At 44.9% G+C, this 24,882-nt stretch overlaps 1 protein-coding gene across 3 annotated transcripts in view; it reads right to left on the bottom strand.

Moving 5' to 3' along the window:
• reep3b (receptor accessory protein 3b) overlaps nt 1-24,227 on the bottom strand; it is a 58,458-nt gene extending 34,231 nt beyond the window's left edge. For all 3 annotated transcript variants that reach the window (XM_029748172.1, XM_029748173.1, XM_029748174.1), the window contains exons 1-5: nt 23,828-24,227; nt 12,538-12,610; nt 7,055-7,131; nt 4,122-4,242; nt 3,771-3,884 (exon numbers count right to left, since the gene is read on the bottom strand). In XM_029748172.1, the coding sequence (XP_029604032.1) occupies nt 3,771-3,884; nt 4,122-4,242; nt 7,055-7,131; nt 12,538-12,610; nt 23,828-23,859 (417 nt within the window). In that variant the 5' untranslated portion in view covers nt 23,860-24,227. The remainder of the gene's footprint in view (nt 1-3,770; nt 3,885-4,121; nt 4,243-7,054; nt 7,132-12,537; nt 12,611-23,827) is intronic.
• Between the last annotated feature and the right edge of the window lie 655 nt (nt 24,228-24,882).

The following is a 24,882-nucleotide window of genomic DNA, read 5'->3' as shown; positions in this document are numbered from 1 at the left end:
AGTAGATTTCCTACTAAATTCAATACATTTAGTAGATTTCCTACTATATTCAATACATTTAGTTGATTTCCTACTATATTCAATACATTTAGTTGATTTCCTACTATATTCAATACATTTAGTTGATTTCCTACTATATTCAATACATTTAGTTGATTTCCTACTAAGGTCAATACATTTAGTTGATTTCCTACTATATTCAATACATTTAGTTGATTTCCTACTATATTCAATACATTTAGTAGATTTCCTACTATATTCAATACATTTAGTAGATTTCCTACTATATTCAATACATTTAGTTGATTTCCTACTATATTCAATACATTTAGTTGATTTCCTACTATATTCAATACATTTAGTTGATTTCCTACTATATTCAATACATTTAGTTGATTTCCTACTATATTCAATACATTTAGTACATTTCCTACTATATTCAATACATTTAGTTGATTTCCTACTATATTCAATACATTTAGTTGATTTCCTACTATATTCAATACATTTAGTTGATTTCCTACTATATTCAATACATTTAGTTGATTTCCTACTAAGGTCAATACATTTTAGAATATTGTTGAATTCCATTTTAAATGTGTGGATTCTGTCCTCATGGTAGACGTTACAGGGCTCAACACCAGCATGATCATATTGTTAGTTACAACCAATCAGACACAACACCAGCATGTTCATATTGTTAGTTACAACCAATCAGACACAATACCAGCACAATCAATCAGATCCCTCTGGCTTCAACAGACAAGACTGACGCCTCCATGGAACCCTCTCTCTCTCTCTCTCTCTGCCTCTGAAGCAACAACAGTCCCATTAAGAGTAGAAAAGGAGAACAAAACACTAGTCCCTCTGTGTTGAGTCCTGATGACACAGCCCAGGGACTGGCACGTGCTGCTCTGTTCATTGCTGTTAGCCCAGGGACTGGCACGTGCTGCTCTGTGCATTGCTGTTAGCCCAGGGACTGGCACGTGCTGCTCTGTGCATTGCTGGTAGCCCAGGGACTGGCACGTGCTGCTCTGTGCATTGCTGGTAGCCCAGGGACTGGCACGTGCTGCTCTGTGCATTGCTGTTAGCCCAGGGACTGGCACGTGCTGCTCTGTGCATTGCTGTTAGCCCAGGGACTGGCACGTGCTGCTCTGTTCATTGCTGTTAGCCCAGGGACTGGCACGTGCTGCTCTGTGCATTGCTGGTAGCCCAGGGACTGGCACGTGCTGCTCTGTGCATTGCTGTTAGCCCAGGGACTGGCACGTGCTGCTCTGTGCATTGCTGGTAGCCCAGGGACTGGCACGTGCTGCTCTGTGCATTGCTGGTAGCCCAGGGACTGGCAAGTGCTGCTCTGTGCATTGCTGGTAGCCCAGGGACTGGCACGTGCTGCTCTGTGCATTGCTGGTAGCCCAGGGACTGGCACGTGCTGCTCTGTGCATTGCTGGTAGCCCAGGGACTGGCACGTGCTGCTCTGTGCATTGCTGTTAGCCCAGGGACTGGCACGTGCTGCTCTGTGCATTGCTGTTAGCCCAGGGACTGGCACGTGCTGCTCTGTGCATTGCTGTTAGCCCAGGGACTGGCACGTGCTGCTCTGTGCATTGCTGTTAGCCCAGGGACTGGCACGTGCTGCTCTGTGCATTGCTGTTAGCCCAGGGACTGGCACGTGCTGCTCTGTGCATTGCTGTTAGCCTAGGGACTGGCACGTGCTGTTCTGTGCTAGAGGTCGACCGATTAATCGGAATGGCCGATTAATTAGGACCGATTTCAAGTTTTCATTACAATCGGATATCGGATTTTTGGGACGCCGATTTGGCCGATTTTTATTTTTTATATATATATATTTTTTTTAGACCTTTATTTAACTAGGCAAGTCAGTTAAGAACACATTCTTATTTATAATGACGGCCTACCGGGGAACGGTGGGTTAACTGCCTTGTTCAGGGGCAGAACGACAGATTTTTACCTTGTCAGCTCAGGGATTCAATCTTGCAACCTTACGGTTAACTAGTCCAACGCTCTAACCACCTGCTTTACATTGCACTCCACGAGGAGCCTGCCTGTTACGCGAATGCAGTAAGAAGCCAAGGTATGTTGCTAGCTAGCATTAAACTTATCTTATAAAAAACAATCAATCAATCAATCATAATCACTAGTTAACTACATATGGTTTGATGATATTACTAGTTTATCTAGCCTGTCCTGCGTTGCATATAATCGCTTAGGTACACGTTGCTCCAACCATAAACATCAATGCCTTTCTTAAAATCAATACACAGAAGTATATATTTTTAAACCTGCATATTTAGCTAAAAGAAATCCAGGTTAGCAGGCAATATTAACCAGGTGAAATTGTGTCATTTTGTGTTCATTGCACGCAGAGTCAGGGTATATGCAACAGTTTGGGCCGCCTGGCTCGTTGCGAACTAATTTGCCAGAATTTTACGTAATTATGACATAACATTGAAGGTTGTGCAATGTAACAGGAATATTTAGACTTAGGGATGCCACCCGTTAGATAAAATACGGAACGGTTCCGTATTTCACTGACAGGAAAAACGTTTTGTTTTCGAGATGATCGTTTCCGGATTCGACCATATTAATGACCTAAGGCTCGTGTTTCTGTGTGTTATTATGTTATAATTAAGTCTATGATTTGATAGAGCAGTCTGACTGAGCGGTGGTAGGCAGCAGCAGGCTCGTAAGCATTCATTCAAACAGCACTTTTGTGCGTTTGCCAGCAGCCCTTCGCAATGCATTGCGCTGTTTATGACTTCAAGCCTGTCAACTCCCAAGATTAGGCTGGTGTAACCGATGTGAAATGGCTAGCTAGTTAGCAGGTGCGCGCTAATAGCTTTTCAAACGTCACTTGCTCTGAGACTTGGAGTAGTTGTTCCCCTTGCTCTGCATGGGTAACGCTGCTTCGAGGGTGGCTGTTGTCGATGTGTTCCTGGTTCGAGCCCAGGTAGGAGCGAGGAGAGGGACGGAAGCTATACTGTTACACTGGCAATATTAAAGTGCCTATAAGAACATCCAATAGTCAAAGGTATATGAAATACAAATGGTAGAGAGAAATAGTCCTATAATTCCTATAATAACTACAACCTAAAACTTCTTACCTGGGAATATTGAGGACTCATGTTAAAAGGAACCACCAGCTTTCATATGTTCTCATGTTCTGAGCAAGGAACTTAAACGTTAGCTTTTTTACATGGCACATATTGCACTTTTACCTTCTTCTCCAACACTTTGTTTTTGCATTCTTTAAACCAAACTGAACATGTTTCATTATTTATTTCAGGCTAAATTGATTTTATTGATGTATTATATTAAGTTAAAATAAGTGTTAATTCAGTATTGTTGTAATTGTCATTACTTATATATATATATATAAATAAAATCAGCCGATTAATCGGTATCGGCTTTGTTTGGTCCTCCAATAATCAGTATCGTTGAAAAATCATAATCGGTCGACCTCTACTCTGTGCATTGCCGTTTGCCCAGTTACACCCAATAGAGAATCACACACACTGGGAGGTCACACACACACACACACACACACACACACACGTTTCCACGTCAGTCCTTTAACAGACTCTTTATCCAGAGCGACTTCGTTAGGGCATTCATCTTCAGATAGCTAGGTAGGACAACCACATATCACAGTAAGTACATTTTACCTCAATAAAGCATCATATTAGCAAAGTCACAGCCAGTAACAAGGGGGTGGGGGGGCTGGTGGGGTGGGGGGGGAGTCGTGCAGTACTTGCCTTGACAGCTGCGGAGACAGCTGCAGTAGCAGCGATACTGAGGCCCTGCTTGCCGAAGGTCACCATGGTCTCGTAGCTTCGCTCCTTGGCCTGGACAATGTACTCGTCTATCTCCTGGTGATGACAACCGTTACAGAGACACAGAGAGTCCGTTTACAGAACACCAACATGTCCACCCATGACAACACAAACGCTAAAATATCTTGTCAACTGCCAGCTTTTTTTTTTTGTAGAAGGATTAAAAACAAATACAGGATTCAAAAGGTAATCTTCTATTGCCTTGGCTTCATATTCAAAACACATTCAATACACCGTTAACAAAGTGCTCAGTGTTCAGTCAGACAGTCTTACCCTCTCTCTTGACGACAGTAGAGGATGGAGACACTTCCTGTAGATGAGACTAGCTCCTCTGGTGTATGGAGACAGCAACCAGATAACAAACGCTATCTTTATCTCGTAGTACAGAGGGAACCTAGAGAGAGACAACACATTACATTAACACAGTGTTAACACTGACCCATAATACACTGGGTCCTCTGGTGTAGAGAGACCAGATATCTCATAGTACAGGGGGAACCTAGAGAGACCAGATATCTCATAGTACAGGGGGAACCTAGAGAGAGAGAACAGATATCTCGTAGTACAGAGGGAAACTAGAGAGAGACAACACATTACATTAACACAGTGTTAACACTGACCCATAACACACTGGGTCCTCTGGTGTAGAGAGACCAGATATCTCATAGTACAGGGGTAACCTAGAGAGAGAGAGACCAGATATCTCATAGTACAGGGGGAACCTAGAGACCAGATATCTCATAGTACAGGGGTAACCTAGAGAGAGAGACCAGGTATCTCATAGTACAGGGGGAACCTAGAGACCAGATATCTCATAGTACAGGGGGAACCTAGAGACCAGATATCTCATAGTACAGGGGGAACCTAGAGACCAGATATCTCATAGTACAGGGGGAACCTAGAGACCAGATATCTCATAGTACAGGGGGAACCTAGAGACCAGATATCTCATAGTACAGGGGGAACCTAGAGACCAGATATCTCATAGTACAGGGGGAACCTAGAGACCAGATATCTCATAGTACAGGGGGAACCTAGAGACCAGATATCTCATTGTACAGGGGGAACCTAGAGAGAGACCAGATATCTCATAGTACAGGGGGAACCTAGAGAGAGAGACCAGATATCCCATAGTACAGGAAGAACCTAGAGAGAGAGACCAGATATCTCATAGTACAGGGGGAACCTAGAGAGAGACCAGATATCCCATAGTACAGGAAGAACCTAGAGAGAGAGACCAGATATCTCATAGTACAGGGGGAACCTAGAGAGAGAGACCAGATATCTCATAGTACAGGGGGAACCTAGAGACCAGATATCTCATAGTACAGGGGGAACCTAGAGAGAGAGACCAGATATCTCATAGTACAGGAAGAACCTAGAGAGAGAGACCAGATATCTCATAGTACAGGGGGAACCTAGAGAGAGAGACCAGATATCTCATAGTACAGGGGGAATCTAGAGAGAGAGACCAGATATCTCATAATACATGGGGAACCTAGAGACAGAGACCAGATATCTCATAGTACAGGGGGGAACCTAGAGACAGAAACCAGATATCTCATAGTACAGGGGGAACCTAGATAGAGACCAGATATCGCATAGTACAGGGGGAACCTAGAGAGAGAGACCAGATATCTCATAGTACAGGGGGAACCTAGAGAGAGCATTATGTTAATTTGAACAGGTACAACAAAAAGTCTAAGTACACTTGAGAAAAGATTTAACCAACAGCTCATTTCTGTCTTATTGACAACACATTAGGGTCAGGAACGAGGGTCAGATTAAGGTTATGGAAAGGCATCGGGGTAGGGTTAGCATTAGGGAAAGGCATTGGGGTAGGGTTAGCATTAGGGAAAGGCATTGGGGTAGGGTTAGCGTTAGGGAAAGGCATTGGGTTAGTGTTAGCGTTAGCGTTAGGGAAAGGCATTGGGGTTGGCGTTAGCGTTAGCATTAAGGCTATGGAAAGGCATTGGGGTTGGCGTTAGGGTTAGCATTAGGGAAAGGCATTGGGGTAGGGTTAGCGTTAGGGAAAGGCATTGGGGTAGGGTTAGCGTTAGGGAAAGGCATTGGGGTAGGGTTAGCGTTAGGGAAAGGCATTGGGGTAGGGTTAGCGTTAGGGAAAGGCATTGGGGTAGGGTTAGTGTTAGCGTTAGGGAAAGGCATTGGGGTTGACGTTAGCGTTAGCATTAAGGTTATGGAAAGGCATTGGGGTTGACGTTAGCATTAACATTAGGGTTATGGAAAGGCATTAGCGTTAGGGAAAGGCATTGGGGTTAGCGTTAGGGAAAGGCATTGGGGTTAGCGTTAGGATTAGGGAAAGGCATTGGGGTTAGCGTTAGCATTAGGGTTAGGGAAAGGCATTGGGTTAGCTTACCGCCGCTATTCATTTTCTGCCAGTCTAATATCCACTGCTGAAATCCTATTAACCAGCAGACATGACGCTCCTCATTAAATCTGAACAACATTAATTTATTAGACTGAATCTCATTTAAATCTCATTAAGCCTGGATTGTTTTCAGCACAGCGTGATGATCAAAGACAACACGGAAAACTACATGGGATTGGCTTGTTTGTTTGGTTTAACACATTCAAGCACAATCAACCAAATGAAGAATTAGCATAAAATCAATGCTTCGGTCTGTATTCAGTCTCCCCAGGCTACAGTGAGGTCTGTATTCAGTCTCCCCAGACTACAGTCAGGTCTGTATTCAGTCTCCCCAGGCTACAGTGAGGTCTGTATTCAGTCTCCCCAGGCTACAGTGAGGTCTGTATTCAGTCTCCACTACAGTGAGGTCTGTATTCAGTCTTACCAGGCTACAGTGAGGTCTGTGATGGTCTCCACTACAGTGAGGTCTGTATTCAGTCTCCCCAGGCTACAGTGAGGTCTGTATTCAGTCTCCCCAGGCTACAGTGAGGTCTGTATTCAGTCTCCACTACAGTGAGGTCTGTATTCAGTCTTACCAGGCTACAGTGAGGTCTGTGATGGTCTCCACTACAGTGAGGTCTGTATTCAGTCTCCACTACAGTGAGGTCTGTATTCAGTCTTACCAGGCTACAGTGAGGTCTGTATTCAGTCTCCCCGGGCTACAGTGAGGTCTGTGATGGTCTCCACTACAGTGAGGTCTGTATTCAGTCTCACCAGGCTACAGTGAGGTCTGTATTCAGTCTTACCAGGATACAGTGAGGTCTGTATTCAGTCTTACCAGGCTACAGTGAGGTCTGTGATGGTCTCCACTACGGTGTAGAGAGCAAACACAATCCAGTACATCATCCAGCGGACCTGTTGGAACAGAGAGAGAGAGATGGTCAACACTTTATACATGTTACAGTATGCTAGACATACAGCTGTTGGAACAACAGAGAGAGGATATCTCTCTATTATGGATGGGAATACTTTGGAACAGATTTCCTGAATTAGAAATCACTTGGAGCTGATTGGCTGGTGCTTTACAGTCTTTTATGTCAAAAAAGAAGCACCAGGGAAGCCTGCAATAAGGCAGGAGCAGCTCAGTACAGGCCAACAGGCTACAGGCCAGCAGGCTACAGGCCAGCAGGCCAGCAGGCCAACAGGCCAACAGGCTAACAGGCCAGCAGGCCAACAGGCTACAGGCCAACAGGCCAGCAGGCCAACAGGCCAACAGGCTACAGGCTACAGGCCAGCAGGCCAGCAGGCCAACAGGCCAACAGGCTAACAGGCCAACAGGCTAACAGGCTACAGGCCAGCAGGCTAACAGGCCAACAGGCCAACAGGCCAACAGGTCTACAGGCCAACAGGCCAACAGGCCAACAGGCCAACAGGCCAGCAGGCCAACAGGCTACAGGCTAACAGGCTAACAGGCCAACAGGCTACAGGCCAACAGGCTACAGGCCAACAGGCTACAGGCCAACAGGCCAACAGGCCAGCAGGCCAGCAGGCCAACAGGCCAACAGGCCAACAGGCCAACAGGCCAGCAGGCCAACAGGCCAGCAGGCCAACAGGCCAACAGGCCAACAGGCCAACAGGCCAACAGGCCAACAGGCTACAGGCCAACAGGCCAGCAGGCCAACAGGCCAACAGGCTAACAGGCTACAGGCCAACAGGCTACAGGGCTACAGGCCAGCAGGCCAACAGGCCAACAGGCCAACAGGCCAACAGGCTAACAGGCCAACAGGCTAACAGGCTAACAGGCTACAGGCCAGCAGGCTACAGGCCAACAGGCCAGCAGGCCAACAGGCCAACAGGCCAACAGGCCAACAGGCTACAGGCCAACAGGCCAACAGGCTACAGGCCAACAGGCTACAGGCCAACAGGCTACAGGGCTACAGGCCAACAGGCCAGCAGGCCAGCAGGCCAGCAGGCCAGCAGGCCAACAGGCCAACAGGCCAACAGGCCAACAGGCCAACAGGCTAACAGGCCAACAGGCCAACAGGCCAACAGGCCAACAGGCTAACAGGCTACAGGCTAACAGGCCAGCAGGCTACAGGCCAACAGGCTACAGGCCAACAGGCTACAGGCCAACAGGCCAACAGGCCAACAGGCCAACAGGCTAACAGGCCAACAGGCTACAGGCCAACAGGCTACAGGCCAACAGGCTACAGGCCAACAGGCTACAGGCCAACAGGCTACAGGCCAACAGGCCAACAGGCCAACAGGCCAACAGGCTACAGGCCAGCAGGCTACAGGCCAGCAGGCTACAGGCCAGCAGGCTACAGGCCAACAGGCTACAGGCCAACAGGCTACAGGCCAACAGGCTACAGGCCAGCAGGCTACAGGCCAGCAGGCTACAGGCCAACAGGCTACAGGCTACAGGCCAACAGGCTACAGGCCAACAGGCTACAGGCCAACAGGCTACAGGCCAACAGGCCAGCAGGCTACAGGCCAACAGGCCAGCGAGCCGCGGGCTCTGAGAAATGAGACATCAACTTGTTCCAGGGAGATTATTGTTCCAGGGAGATTATTGTTCCAGCTAGATTATTGTTCCAGGGAGATTATTGTTCCAGCTAGATTATTGTTCCAGCTAGATTACTCCTCATTTGTAACTAAAGCCTTGTTCACACAGCAGGCCTGAAGGCTGCAATCAGTTTGGGAGGCAGTGTCTCTCTCTCAAATACAGTTGTTGAAAATATTATTTCTGTTATAACATACAAGGCACTGGCAACAGAAAATAAGTATAACAGTACTTCACTTTACATGGGCTCAGCAGTCAGCTACAGTCCCATCTGTAGTCCTAACTACAGTCCCATCTGTACTACAGTCCCATCTGTAGTCCTAACTACAGTCCCATCTGTAGTCCTAACTACAGTCCCATCTGTATGTGTAGTCCTATCTGTAGTCCCATGTGTAGTCCTAACTATAGTCCCATGTGTAGTCCTAACTATAGTCCTATCTGTATGTGTAGTCCTAACTATAGTCCCATGTGTATGTGTAGTCCTATCTGTATGTCTAGTCCTAACTATAGTCCTATCTGTATGTGTAGTCCTAACTATAGTCCTATCTGTAGTCCTAACTATAGTCCCATGTGTATGTGTAGTCCTAACTATAGTCCTATGTGTATGTGTAGTCGTATACACAGATAGTTACATCATTTCGATCTTTGTATTTACTTCAGAACAAACAAGCAACTATGAAAAGAGCAACAACATGAAGCGTGATTTGTCCAGGCTATTTTCAGGAGAGGTTTCTCCATTACTAGTCTGCCGTTCAGTGTGCATTTAAATACGAGCCACAGTCATGACGTTCTGAAATGTGTTCTACAACCAAACCCAGCCGGTTAAAGTCTGACTGGAGGATCTACTGAAATTAAACTTTCAAAATCTTGACACTAGTCCACATGTCCCAGTTACTGCCGTGAATGACAACAGTCTTATTAAGTAGGTCCTACACTTTTTTTTGCTTGTACATTTAGTATCTAGAAAGTGTAAGACTTGATAACAGAACGTCTTAACTCACAGGTCCGAGTGCCGGTCCTTTCCGGATTGTGAAAAGGTCTTCTAAGATCAGCTCTGAAGGCTCCAGTCGTTCCCTGATCACTAGACCCAGTATAACAATACATGCTAATGTTAATCTAACAACAAATGATAGTCCCACTAAGCCCAAACCAGATGGGATGGCATATCACTGCAGAATGCTGTGGTAGCCATGCTGGTTAAGTGGGCCTAAATTTGGGCTTAGTGGGATTATCATTTGTTCTTCAACAGGACAATGAACCAACACAACTTCAGACTGTGTTAGGGCTATTTGACCAAGAAGGAGAGTGATGGAGTGCTGCATCAGATGACCTGGCCTCCACAATCACCTGACCTCAACCCAATTGAGATGGTTTGGGATGAGTCGGACCGCAGAGTCCGTAGAGAAAAGCAGCCAACAAGTGCCTAGCATATTATGGGAATATCCTTCAAGACTGTTGGAAAAGCATTCCAGGTGAAACTGGTTGAGAGAATGCCAAGTGTGCAAAGCTGTCATCAAGGCAAAGGGTGGTTACTTTGAAGAATCTCAAACATAAAATATATTTTTGATTTGTTTAACACTTTTTTGGTTACTACTTGATTCCATATGTGTTATTTCATAGTTGATGACTTTACTATTATTCTACAATGTAGAAAATAGTAAAAACATAAATAAATAAAAACCCCCGAATGAGTAGGTGTTGTAAACCTTTTGACCGGTAGTTTAGACAGGTGTGTGCCTTTCCAAATCACGTCCAATCAATTTAAATTTACCACAGGTGGACTCCAATCAAGTTGTAGAAGCATCTCAAGGATGATCAATGGAAACAGGAAGCACCTGCGCTCAAAAGGTCTGAACACAAATACATTTGCGAAAAATTATAATAACCTGTATTCCCTTTGTCATTATAGGGTTACTGTATGTAGACTGATAAAGAAAATGTTTTATTTAAACAAATTTAGAACAAGGCTGTAACGTAACAAAAAAACAGAGGAAAAAGGGGTCTGAGTACTTTGCGAATGCACTGTATGTAGTGTTATGAATATTATGTATTCATTCCGTTTGTGGTGTTCTGGTTCCTGTTTGGACCCCAGGAAGAGCAGCCACTGCCTTGGGAAACAGATAATTAGGGATCCTAATAAAATATTACTAAAACACCACTTCTGCCTTGATAGATATGATGCTGTGTCTATGAAACTGGGACAGGCAATAATACTACACAACACAATTCTTTAAAAAGAAGTTGTCTGGGTGCATGCTGGGAGATATAACGGCAAAAATATCATAATGCTTTATGAGTAGAGTGTGACAACACATATATTCTAAGTAATTTCAAAATGGGTCTTTCTCCATTCTGATTGTTTTATTCCGGTTCAAATAAACTTCAACCAATTTATATTTCTGAATTTCCTGCACTCCTTTGAGATCATTTCCACACTGCCATGTAGGGCTGCACGATATGGGTAAATAATCTAGGCCTTATATTTAACCAAACGTTGCAATTGCGATTTAACTTGCGATTTAGATCAGAACACTTGGGCGAACTGTTGGAATAACGGGGGAAAAAATGATGATTATTCGAATTATATAGTTAGAAGATAAGTAGGCACTTTGAATAAAAGTGTTGTTTGACATGACAATGAATTAAAATGTCAGTGGCATTATTGTGACAGGGTAGGAACCAAAGTGTTGGTCAGGGTTTCCTAGGGGACCCTATCATCTTTGGTTACATTAAAATGTTCTCTTAGCTACTTCATGTAGCTAACATATTCAAGCTTCACCTGCTCCTCTTTGATTTAGAAGACACTGTTGCACAAACATGCTAATTTAGGCCTCCACCATCAAAAAGGTATTTATCAGGCTATATAGTTAGCTGTTTGCTCCGACTCAGTACATTTACTAGCTAGCCAGCTAACTAGCGGCGAACAAGATTTAGGCCAACTTGCTAAAAGACAAAACTAGCCGTTTGCAGATGTAAGGAACACAAAGTGTCATTATAGAAATGCTGGTGGATTTCTATTAAAGAAGCAAAGTGGAAATGGCATCATTGTTGCTTGTGCTGCATTGACCAGGCAGACTGAACGCAAGAGACAACAAGCACTCCTTGAGTGCGGGAGTGAGTGAGTGAGTGAGTGAGTGAGTGAGTGAGTGAGTGAGTGAGTGAGTGAGTGAGTGAGTGAGTGAGTGAGTGAGTGAGTGAGTGAGTGGACTCAACTAACGTAGTAAACTATAAACATGGACGTTACACACCGCGTATCACATTTAACAAACCAAAACATTCAGATACCGTTATAGAAGGTAACGTAAAAACTCAGTGGTCCGTCTATAGTAAAATACAATATACCGCACAGCCTTATCTGCGTGGAATGAAGTAAACAACGGAGAGAAAAAAAGAAATTGGAGGAGAGGAGACGGATGATATCCTCCTAAAGAACCTCTCCTAAAACCTGTTGGCCACACGCTCAACATAGCGTTCCTGTAAGGCCCCTGCTTGGTTTATTCTAGTGAGGACAGGAGTCCAGCCTGCTGCACGTCTCCACAGATTGGCATGTCAATGTGTTTGTTCCAGTCATAGGCAGTTAACTCCCATTCACATGCCTGGACTTGTTCTCAATACCTTCAGACTAGACACGGGCTGCGTTTCAAACTCATAGAAGACACACCCTCGTCTTACGCCCTTGGGGGAACCCCACACACACACACACACACACACACACACGATGAAATCAATGATGTTGAAATAAGGGTCTTTGTACTTACATATTCCTTGACATTTTTGGTTTTCACTGCTTTGTAGGAATAGTATGCAGGATACAGGGTCCCGAAGACGAGCCTGTGTGGAGACCAGAGAAATATGAAACTATCAGCGTCAAGGCAAATCATTTACCACCAAGAGAAAACACACAAAAGGACACATTCAGTTAAACCAAAGCAACAACAAGCTACACCGAAAGCATCATAATCACAGGCAACTAAGTGCTGCTGTACTAAACCAGCCTCCTGAGTTTCCTGTCGTCCTCCATGTAGCCTGGTGTTAGGATGCACTACCACTCCCTACACATAGGGGGAGCTGTGACTGTTTAACAGCCTCCTGAGTTTCCTGTCGTCCTCCATGTAGCCTGGTGTTAGGATGCACTACCACTCCCTACACATAGGGGGAGCTGTGACTGTTTTTTGATCCAACATGTGCTCTTCGTTTACATCCTGGGGTTCAGGCTTGTCTGGGAGGGGGTATTGGGTTCTGGGAGGGGGTATTGGGTTCTGGGAGGGGGTATTGGGTTCAGGGAGGGGGTATTGGGTTCAGGGAGGGGGTATTGGGTATTGGGTTCAGGGAGGGGGGATTGGGTTCAGGGAGGGGTTCTGGGAGGGGGTATTGGGTTCAGTGAGGACTCAGGAAGAGAACCCCCCCAACCCAGCACGTCCCAGTGAGTGGATGACCCATACCAGATGTAAAGCTGTATGCCAAATGGCATCCTATTCCCTTTAAAGTGCACTACCCATGGGGCCCTGGTATAAAGTAGTGCACTACCCATGGGGCCCTGGTCTAAAGTAGTGCACTACCCATGGGGCCCCGGTCTAAAGTAGTGCACTACCCATGGGGCCCCGGTCTAAAGTAGTGCACTACCCATGGGGCCCCGGTCTAAAGTAGTGCACTACCCATGGGGCCCCGGTCTAAAGTAGTGCACTACCCATGGGGCCCCGGTCTAAAGTAGTGCACTACCCATGGGGCCCCGGTCTAAAGTAGTGCACTACCCATGAGCCCTGGTCTAAAGTAGTGCACTACCCATGGGGCCCCGGTCTAAAGTAGTGCACTACCCATGGGGCCCCGGTCTAAAGTAGTGCACTACCCATGGGGCCCCGGTCTAAAGTAGTGCACTACCCATGGGGCCCCGGTCTAAAGTAGTGCACTACCCATGAGCCCTGGTCTAAAGTAGTGCACTACCCATGGGGCCCTGGTCTAAAGTAGTGCACTACCCATGGGGCCCTGGTCTAAAGTAGTGCACTATATAGAGGATGCTGCCATATGGGATATACTCAATGTATTATATACTGCTCAAAAAAAATAAAGGGAACACTTAAACAACACAATGTAACTCCAAGTCAATCACACTTCTGTGAAATCAAACTGTCCACTTAGGTAGCAACACTGATTGACAATAAATTTCACATGCTGTTGTGTTGTGCAAATGGAATGCAGGTGGAGACCACAGACCACTTCTCAGTTCCTATGCTTCCTGGCTGATGTTTTGGTCACTTTTGAATGCTGGCGGTGCTTTCACTCTAGTGGTAGCATGAGACGGAGTCTACAACCCACACAAGTGGCTCAGGTAGTGCAGCTCATCCAGGACGGCACATCAATGGGAGCTGTGGCAAGAAGGTTTGCTGTGTCTGTCAGCGTAGTGTCCAGAGCATGGAGGCGCTACCAGGAGACAGGCCAGTACATCAGGAGACGTGGAGGAGGCCGTAGGAGGGCAACAACCCAGCAGCAGGACCGCTACCTCCGCCTTTATGCAAGGAGGAGCAGGAGGAGCACTGCCAGAGCCCTGCAAAATGACCTCCAGCAGGCCACAAATGTGCATGTGTCTGCTCAAACGGTCAGAAACAGACTCCATGAGGGTGGTATGAGGGCCCGACGTCCACAGGTGGGGGTTGTGCTTACAGCCCAACACCATGCAGGACGTTTGGCATTTGCCAGAGAACACCAAGATTGGCAAATTCGCCACTGGCGCCCTGTGCTCTTCACAGATGAAAGCAGGTTCACACTGAGCACGTGACAGACGTGACAGAGTCTGGAGACGCCGTGGAGAACGTTCTGCTGCCTGCAACATCCTCCAGCATGACCGGTTTGGCGGTGGGTCAGTCATGGTGTGGGGTGGCATTTCTTTGGGGGGCCGCACACAGCCCTCCATGTGCTCGCCAGAGGTAGCCTGACTGCCATTAGGTACCGAGATGAGATCCTCAGACCCCTTGTGAGACCATATGCTGGTGCGGTTGGCCCTGGGTTCCTCCTAATGCAAGACAATGCTAGACCTCATGTGGCTGGAGTGTGTCAGCAGTTCCTGCAAGAGAAAGGCATTGATGCTATGGACTGGCCAGCCCGTTCCCCAGACCTGAATCCAATTGAGCACATCTGGGACATCATGTCTCGCTCCATCCACCAACGCCACGTTGCACCACAGACTGTCCAGGAGTTGGCGGATGCTTAAGTCCAGGTCTGGGAGGAGATCCCTCAGGAGACCATCCGCCACCTCATCAGGAGCATGCCCAGGCGTTGTAGGGAGGTCATACAGGCACGTGGAGGCCACACACACTACTGAGCCTCATTTTGACTTGTTTTAAGGACATTACATCAAAGTTGGATCAGCCTTTAGTGTGGTTTTCCACTTTAATTTTGAGTGTGACTCCAAATCCAGACCTCCATGGGTTGATAAATTGGATTTCCATTGATTATTTTTGTTTGATTTTGTTGTCAGCACATTCAACTATGTAAAGAAAAAAGTATTTCATAAGATTATTTCTTTCATTCAGATCTAGGATGTGTTATTTTAGTGTTCCCTTAATTTTTTTGAGCAGTATATATAGTCCCTATAGGATTCTCTCTGACCTGATCGGAGACAGGGCTGCAGTGAGGAGTCACTATCTATCTATGTATCTATGCATGTATGCATGTATGCATGTATGCATGTATGCATGTATGCATGTATGCATGTATGCATGTATGCATGTATGCATGTACAGTGCATGCGGAAAATATTCAGACCCCTTGACTATTTCCACATTTTGCTACATTACAGCCTTATTCTATAATGTGTACTTTCCCCCCACCACATAATCAACAAAGCAACAACTGTTTTTTAAATAAAAACTGAAATCTCTTTACACACAGCACCAGTCAAAAGTTTAGACACATCTACTCATTCCAAGGTTTTTCTTTATTCAAGGTCCCTTTATAAAAATTGATTCCCTGAAGAATTCACAGCGTTCTGGAGGATCCAACCCAGTACTAGATAGGTGTACCTAATAAACTGGCCGGTGAGCGTATGAGAGTTAAATTCTCTTCCTGTTCGTTGTGTGTTTCATGGCCTCTGTCCAGGGACCCACCTCACTAGTCCCCACAACAGAGTTTATTTAGATGTTGCCATAGAAACAGCAGAGGAGCTACACAGGGGCTCTAAGAATAGTCCTGGTTGGCTGTCAGTCAGTCAGACAGTCCTTTCCCTCAGCCTCCCTCACAACAGGGAGGGAGGGAGGGAGGCTGTAGTCAGACAGTCCTTTCCCTCAGCCTCCCTCACAACAGGGAAGGAAGGAAGGTAATTTGTAAAAAGTCCTTCCATGTAACAGCGACTTGTTAAATTAAAATGGTGGTCTGCTTAGTTAATTAGGTGCCATTTCTCCTTAATTTGGCTGCTGTTCTTTAAAAATCATCTTAATTTATCGCCACCCACAACACAGACAGCAGGAGGTAAACACACCATGGAGGTAGATTTACACTGGGAAGAAAACAACAACATCACTTCCTACTGGACAGCAACAACTAAGCTTTACATTAAAAATGGTGGACTAATTATAAAGCCTGTTCATATTATCACACCTCACCAAGTTCTTCTGTTTGAGCAGGATCTGTCCTGTAGGATATCAACAGGCTGCCTACAGTATATTCAGCTGTATTAGGTAGTGTAAGGAAATGACTGTTTAGAGCGCATTGAGTTCAGGCAGCACTCCCAGACCATCAGCATCAGGAGACCATCACCATCAGGAGACCATCACCACTCCCAGACCATCAGCATCAGGAGACCATCACGAGACCATCAGACCAGACCATCAGACCATCACCCCTCCCAGACCATCACCCCTCCCAGACCCCCCCAGATAGCAGTAGGTTAGCTATACTCTCAGGGATACTCAGAAGCAATTTCATGTTTGGAGTTGATAAAATCTTTTTTTTATTTTTTATTTGTCACATGCTTGGTAAACAACAGTAGTGGACTAACAGTGAAATGGTAGCTATTTGGTAGTGTTATGTCTTGTGGGTAGAAGCTTTTCAGGGTTCTGTTTGGATCCAGACTTGGTGTATCGGTACCGCTTGCCGTGCGGAAACAGAGAACAGTCTATGACAAGCGTGGCTGGAGTCTTGGGCCTTCCTCTGACACCGCCTGGTATAGAGGTCCTGGATAGCAGGAAGCTTGGCCCCAGGGATGTACTGGGCCGTACGCACTACCCTCTGTAGCGCCTTGCGGTGGGATATCAAGCAGTCAGTCAAAACGCTCTCAATGGTGTAGCTGAAGAACTTTGAGGATGTGAGGGTACCATCTTCACGACTGCGTAGGTGCGTTTGGACCACGATAGATTGCTATTGATGCGAACACAGTGGAACTGGACGCTCTCAACCCGCTCCACTACAGCCCCGTCGACGTGACCTCGACCCGCTCCACTACAGCCCCGTCGACGTGACCTCGACCCGCTCCACTACAGCCCCGTCGACGTGACCTCGACCCGCTCCACTACAGCCCCGTCGACGTGACCTCGACCCGCTCCACTACAGCCCCGTCGACGTGACCTCGACCCGCTCCACTACAGCCCCGTCGACGTGAACGGGGGCGTGCTCAGCCCTCCGTTTCCTCAACCCGCTCCACTACAGCCCCGTCGACGTGAACGGGGGTGTGCTCAGCCCTCCATTTCCTGTAGTCTACCATCAGCTCCTTTGACTTGCTGACGTTGAAGGAGAGGCTGTCCTGGTGCCCCACGGTCAGGTCTCTGGGACACAATCATTGGGTCACGCTTTATTTGGATAGTATTACAGGATGGTCATACTATCAACAAACTACCTGTTGATAAGCAATTACTTGCTACGGTTAACGGTTAGGATAAGGGTTAACGTTAAGGCTAGGGTTAAGTTTAGGCTTAGGATAAGGGTTAGGTTTAGGCTTAGGATAAGGGTTAACGTTAAGGCTAGAGTTAAGGGTTAACATTAAGGCTAGGGTTAAGTTTAGGCTTAGGATAAGGGTTAAGAGGTTAGGGTTCATGTTAAGGGTTAGGAGAAGGGTGAAGGTTAGAGCTAGTGTTAGTCTGTAGAGCATCTACAGATGAACTATCCAAATAAAACATAAATCATTGTTTGCCTGGCCTGCAGAAATAGACCCCGTCCTGCTCGGGGAAGGCCGTAGTATTTTCACACAGGGAAGGAGGAATATTTCTCCATAAACCTTGAACATGAAGGAGACAGAGCCTGCAGAGAGGCTTCTTGAAACAATTGTGTGAAATGGGGCCTCACTAGCAGCATGCAGCTGAAAAAAATACACCCGTACACAAGCCTTGAGATTCTGTTTTAGATTAACTTTCCCAGTTCTGGTAAAAAATAAAATACAAAATAAACTGTAATCTCTGACAGCACACCCACCACTCGCTCACGGCTCCTAGCATGACGCCTGGGAGAGAGTCAGATGTAGAGTTACTGGGATAAAGACAGAGTTAGGATTTTAAGATCCAGGCAGAGAGCTCACCTCCGACATCTGGTTTCAGCTACAGGGTAAAGGGCTGAGGGCTTTCCTCTGTGGAAATACACATCTGCTGCTACAGTCCTTTCAGACATATTTTATGGTTAAAAATTGCATCTTTCCTTTCCCCCCCAACGCAGTTAAGCCAAAACGACGCCCCGTTATTCAGTATTACTAGGCTCCCGTTGGCTAGCTAGCGTTGTCTCACTCACAGGCCATCAGCGCAGAGACAGGGACCTTCTAAGGTAAGGATGGAAAGAGTCATTTAACTATCAGCTGCCTGCCATAATGCAGGCCTATTATCACCATGTCCTACCATAATGCAGGCCTATTATCGTCACCATGTCCTACCATAATGCAGGCCTATTATCGTCACCATGTCCTACCATAATGCAGGCCTATTATCGTCACCATGTCCTACCATAATGCAGGCCTATTATCATCACCATGTCCTACCATAATGCAGGCCTATTATCGTCACCATGTCCTACCATAATGCAGGCCTATTATCATCACCATGTCCTACCATAATGCAGGCCTATTATCATCACCATGTCCTACCATAATGCAGGCCTATTATCATCACCATGTCCTGCCATAATGCAGGCCTATTATCATCACCATGTCCTGCCATAATGCAGGCCTATTATCATCACCATGTCCTACCATAATGCAGGCCTATTATCATCACCATGTCCTACCATAATGCAGGCCTATTATCACCACCATGTCCTACCATAATGCAGGCCTATTATCACCACCATGTCCTACCATAATGCAGGCCTATTATCATCACCATGTCCTACCATAATGCAGGCCTATTATCATCACCATGTCCTGCAATAATGCAGGCCTATTATCATCACCATGTCCTACCATAATGCAGGCCTATTATCATCACCATGTCCTACCATAATGCAGGCCTATTATCATCACCATGTCCTACCATAATGCAGGCCTATTATCATCACCATGTCCTGCCATAATGCAGGCCTATCATCACCATGTCCTACCATAATGCAGGCCTATCATCATCACCATGTCCTACCATAATGCAGGCCTATTATCATCACCATGTCCTACCATAATGCAGGCCTATTATCATCACCATGTCCTACCATAATGCAGGCCTATTATCATCACCATGTCCTACCATAATGCAGGCCTATTATCATCACCATGTCCTGCCATAATGCAGGCCTATCATCACCATGTCCTACCATAATGCAGGCCTATTATCATCACCATGTCCTACCATAATGCAGGCCTATTATCATCACCATGTCCTACCATAATGCAGGCCTATTATCATCACCATGTCCTGCCATAATGCAGGCCTATTATCATCACCATGTCCTACCATAATGCAGGCCTATTATCATCACCATGTCCTACCATAATGCAGGCCTATTATCATCACCATGTCCTACCATAATGCAGGCCTATTATCATCACCATGTCCTACCATAATGCAGGCCTATCATCATCACCATGTCCTACCATAATGCAGGCCTATCATCATCACCATGTCCTACCATAATGCAGGCCTATCATCATCACCATGTCCTACCATAATGCAGGCCTATTATCATCACCATGTCCTACCATAATGCAGGCCTATTATCATCACCATGTCCTACCATAATGCAGGCCTATTATCGTCACCATGTCCTACCATAATGCAGGCCTATTATCATCACCATGTCCTACCATAATGCAGGCCTATTATCATCACCATGTCCTACCATAATGCAGGCCTATTATCATCATCATCATCATCATCATCATGTCCTACCATAATGCAGGCCTATTATCATCATCATCATCATCATCATCATCATGTCCTACCATAATGCAGGCCTATTATCATCATCATCATCATCATCATCATCACCATCATCATCATCATGTCCTACCATAATGCAGGCCTAAATACAAGGGCAAATGTTATTGATCGGTCACTGTTATTCCGCACTACGTGATATTCACTTCCTGACTTGGAGACTTGGAGAGCGCTCAAAGCGCTGTAGAACGGCCCTCTGAATAACAGAGCGTAGTTTAGGATTAACTGCGTTGGGAAAAATATAGACGAGTTAAAATTCCAGCCCTTTATAATTAGATCTGTCCTGGTCATTATCCTAACTAAAATCACAACGTTCCAGTAGAAGTAAAAACAATAGAAAAACAAAGTGTTGATCCCATGTTTCATGAGCCAAAATAAAAGATGCCAGACATTTTTCCATACACACAAAAAGCATATTTTTATGCACAAATTTGTTTACATCCCTGTTAGGGAGCATTTCTCCTTTGCCAAGATATGATGACGGAGCATGCAATTGGCATGCTGACTGCAGGAATGTCCACCAGAGCTTCTGCCAGAGAAGCCGCCTCCAACGTCAATTTAGATCATTTGTCATTTCATCCAACCGGCCTCAACCACAGACCACATGTAACCACGCCAGCCCAGGACCTCCACATCGGCTTCGCCACCTGCAGGATCGTCTGAGACCAGCCATCTGTCTAGTAGAGAGGCCAGACGGAAGCCACTCCGCTTGGAGTTTGCTAAAAGGCACCTAAAGGACTCTCAGACCATAATAAACAAGATTCTCTGGTCTGATGAAACCAAGATTGAACTCTTTGGCCTAAATGCCAAGCGTCACGTCTGGAGGAAACCTGGCACCATCCCTACGGTGAAGCATGGTGGTGGAAGCATCATGCTGTGGGGATGTTTTTCAGTGGCGGGAACAGAGAGAATAGTCAGGATTGTAATAGCTATGCTATGCTATGTTGAGGGAAAATAGTTATACAACAACGCTCCCCATCCAACCTGACAGAGCTTGAGAGGATCTGCAGAGAAGAATGGGAGAAACTCCCCAAATACAGGTGTGCCAAGCTTGTCGCGTCATACCCAAGATGACTCGAGGCTGTAATCGCTGCGTCAACAAAGTACTGAGTAAATTAGTTTTCTAAATATAAATTAACAACCATGTCTAAAAACCAGTTTTTGCTTTGTCATTATGTGTGTAGTGTGCGTAGATTGATGAGGGCGGAAAAAAAGTAATTTTAGAATAAGGCTGTAACACAAAAATGTGGAAAAAGTCAAGGGGTCTGAATACTTTCCGAAGGTGCTGTATGTACCAACAGATGCTTATCTGTATTCCCAGTCATGTGAAATCCATAGATTAGGGCCTAATTTATTTATTTAAATTGACTGATTTCCTCATATGAACTGTAACTTTGAAATTGTTGCATTTTGAGTTTCTATTTTTGTTCAGTGTAGTTAGAAAAACAAAAAATTGAACCCCCAACATTTCCATTGATGTAAGCAAATGTAAATCATCCATAAACAGTGAGTTGAGTCCATTGTATATTACATGACTCATTTCACATTCCTATTCCACGATGCCTCAAAAACAAATCACTCATAAACACGCCTTATAATGACTAACCTATGGAAAGGTATGAAAAGGACCCAGCCAACGCCACACAGCAGTCTGGGAAAAACTGGTTTTACACAAGGTTCACCGTGACTTGGGAGACAAGATAATCCACTAAACCATAACGTGGTTAAATAACTGTAATAGCCACTTAAAGAAACTCTACAATACATGCCCCAGTAACTTGAAGTTATTTTTGTCATTGGTGAATTAAAATCATGTGATCAACCACATGGCAGGTTAATTTGATTCGGTGAAAGCGGACAGGAAGAGAGGTCAGAATCAGTGCATTGAGCCTCGTTCTGCCCTCAAGACTTCAGACTTAGAACTGTAAACGCTAAACATGGATACAGGCAGACCTTAACTGCCAAGTTAACTTGTCTGCAGCGTAATATGGCTAGCTAGCCCTGTAGACTACAGCATGTGTTATCTAATGCATATGGCTAGCTAGCCCTGTAGACTAGAACATGTGTTATCTAATGCATATGGCTAGCTAGCTAGCCCTGTAGACTAGAACATGTGTCATCTAATGCATATGGCTAGCTAGCCCTGTATACTAGAACATATGTTATCTAATGCATATGGCTAGCTAGCCCTGTAGACGAGAACATGTGTTATCTAATGCATATGGCTAGCTAGCTAGCCCTGTAGACTAGAACATGTGTTACCTAATGCATATGGCTAGCTAGCCCTGTAGACTAGAACATATGTTATCTAATGCATATGGCTAGCTAGCCCTGTAGACGAGAACATGTGTTATCTAATGCATATGGCTAGCTAGCTAGCCCTGTAGACTAGAACATGTGTTACCTAATGCATATGGCTAGCTAGCCCTGTAGACTAGAACATATGTTATCTAATGCATATGGCTAGCTAGCCCTGTAGACTAGAACATGTGTCATCTAATGCATATGGCTAGCTAGCTAGCCCTGTATACTAGAACATATGCTATCTAATGCATATGGCTAGCTAGCCCTATAGACTAAAACAAATGTTATCTAATGCTTTCACTTATGTATTACTTTTAAATGAATTGTCTGATTGTTTTGAAGCATTGACAGGATGCCTTTACCAGTGACTCATGTCCAGTGTCGTCTACAGTGGAAGAACATGACACTGAGTAGACTGTAAATACTGTGCTGTCTCTTCTCCCAATCACACCTGAAGCAGTCTCTCCCCCCTCCTATGTACTGTGGCCTACAGTACAGTTATGTAATTGTACTGGACCATGAGTTGTGAGAGGAGCTCAGAGTAAAAAAAAAAACTAGGGCGTTTTCTTTCTCTAAAAATGTACAAACTCATCCATCATCTGGTCTCACATACTTGTGTGGTTCAGCAAGCTAACTAGTAGTCATGGGAGTTGGTTGGGCTACTTGAGTTGTGCATTATGCTGGTGGACGGCGACAGAAAATAACCCTACCACAATATAACTTAGCCGGCTTTACAACAACAATAACATAGTTTCCTGTCAGCAAAGACATATGTATTCTCTCTAGGAACTCTACTTGACGTAAAGTGAAATGTGTCCTTCGCTATCAAATAAACTGAATCTGAATCCAACTTTTTGTCCGAACCGCAACACATTCCGTGCTTCAATTACACCACAAACTTCACCCGAAACAACATCCTACCACTAAATCTACCCCCAGTCCACACAGCAGCGCTAACTAACTTAACTAGTTTCCAGACAGTATAAGTTGACTTGCTGACCTGCCTCTAGCTAGTTAACAAGTAGCTAAACAACATCCTAATGCTACAACTCTTACAGGACCAAACACCTAAACAACAACAAGCTAACGTTAAGACAGCTTGCTAGCTAACGTTAGCTAATAGTTCTTATTCAAATGTTGACAAAATTACGACTTTATATATATATTTTTTTTTACATAACTTCTCCAAATATATAACTTCGAAATGAATACCATACAATAAGCGAAATTGCTTTGCCTAAAAGTAATTTAAAAAGTGCCATGCTAACATTAGCGTTAGCATGCTAATTGGTTAGCTAGCTAAACTTGTAACGTTGGTTACAGCTAGCTATAGAAAACACCTTTAAAAAAAAAAGTTATAAATTATCATTTCAGCAAAATACAATATTAAAATTCGCCCTTAACTTACACAACGCTTCTGGAGATCATCCACGACACCATGTTTCCAGATGGAGGTTTGTTGAGAGGCAGAAGAGAGAGAGGAGGCCCAGGGGCCGGAGAGGTAACGGCGACACCGGGGTAGTGGTAAACACCGGAAAACACTCCCGTAGGGGTAACAAGTTAATAACTACGAGCTATCTTCTCAACCATGACTTTGAAAAAGAATAAAACGTGTTGTTTTACAATCTAAGTTAAAGCAGCCATCGGATAAAGCGAGAAGTTACGACTTAGATAGCTATGTTTAAATGATTTTATTAAAGCTTTGTGTCCAATTTCTTTGGGTCCAACTCCTTTGGGTCCAATTCCTTCGGGTCCAACTCCTTCGGGTCTAACTCCTTCACCTCTCCTATGTCTGTGCTTGGCACGCAGAACGGCGCTCCACACCAGGTGACGGAAAATCAAATAGACCTTCCTCCTGCTTTATCTCATTGGACAGACGTGCCTAGTTACACCAATGCCGCATATCTATTGGCTAGTGAAGATGATCCCTGTGAAATATGATAAAATATCTGATTGGTGTAGATTTCCATGCGTGGCGAGTATGAACCAATCACGATACAAAGCGTTGAGAATAGTATTGTTGCTTTACAATGCGCTGTTGTTGTTGCGAGGAAGTACTGTAAAATTACAACCTTATCGGTTAGCAGGGATTTATTTAAAAATAGACAAATTATACTGGATTAATGCACATCACGTAGTTTTCATTTGCAGAGAGAGCACATAATGAGCCATAACACAGAGAGAAACCTATATCTGTAATTATTGGAAAATATTATATGTGTAGAATTTGTCCTTATTAACTGACTTTATATATTGATTAATTTCATGCCCTGTACTATAAAGTATTCTTTCTTATACAACACTGTACAAAGTCCAACAACAAAACAATTTGAGGCATTGAGCCGTTTCATAGGGTTTAGAAAATATTATGATATACGCAGTAGAGTAGATCAAGAATAAATCTTTAACATGGTGGATGTTGATTACTACAATCACAGAAAAACAAAATGTCTGGTCAGGTTT

Source organism: Salmo trutta, unplaced genomic scaffold (assembly GCF_901001165.1).
Source record: "Salmo trutta unplaced genomic scaffold, fSalTru1.1, whole genome shotgun sequence".
NCBI classification, from domain to species: domain Eukaryota; kingdom Metazoa; phylum Chordata; class Actinopteri; order Salmoniformes; family Salmonidae; genus Salmo; species Salmo trutta.
This window is presented reverse-complemented; position numbering and strand designations above follow the sequence as displayed.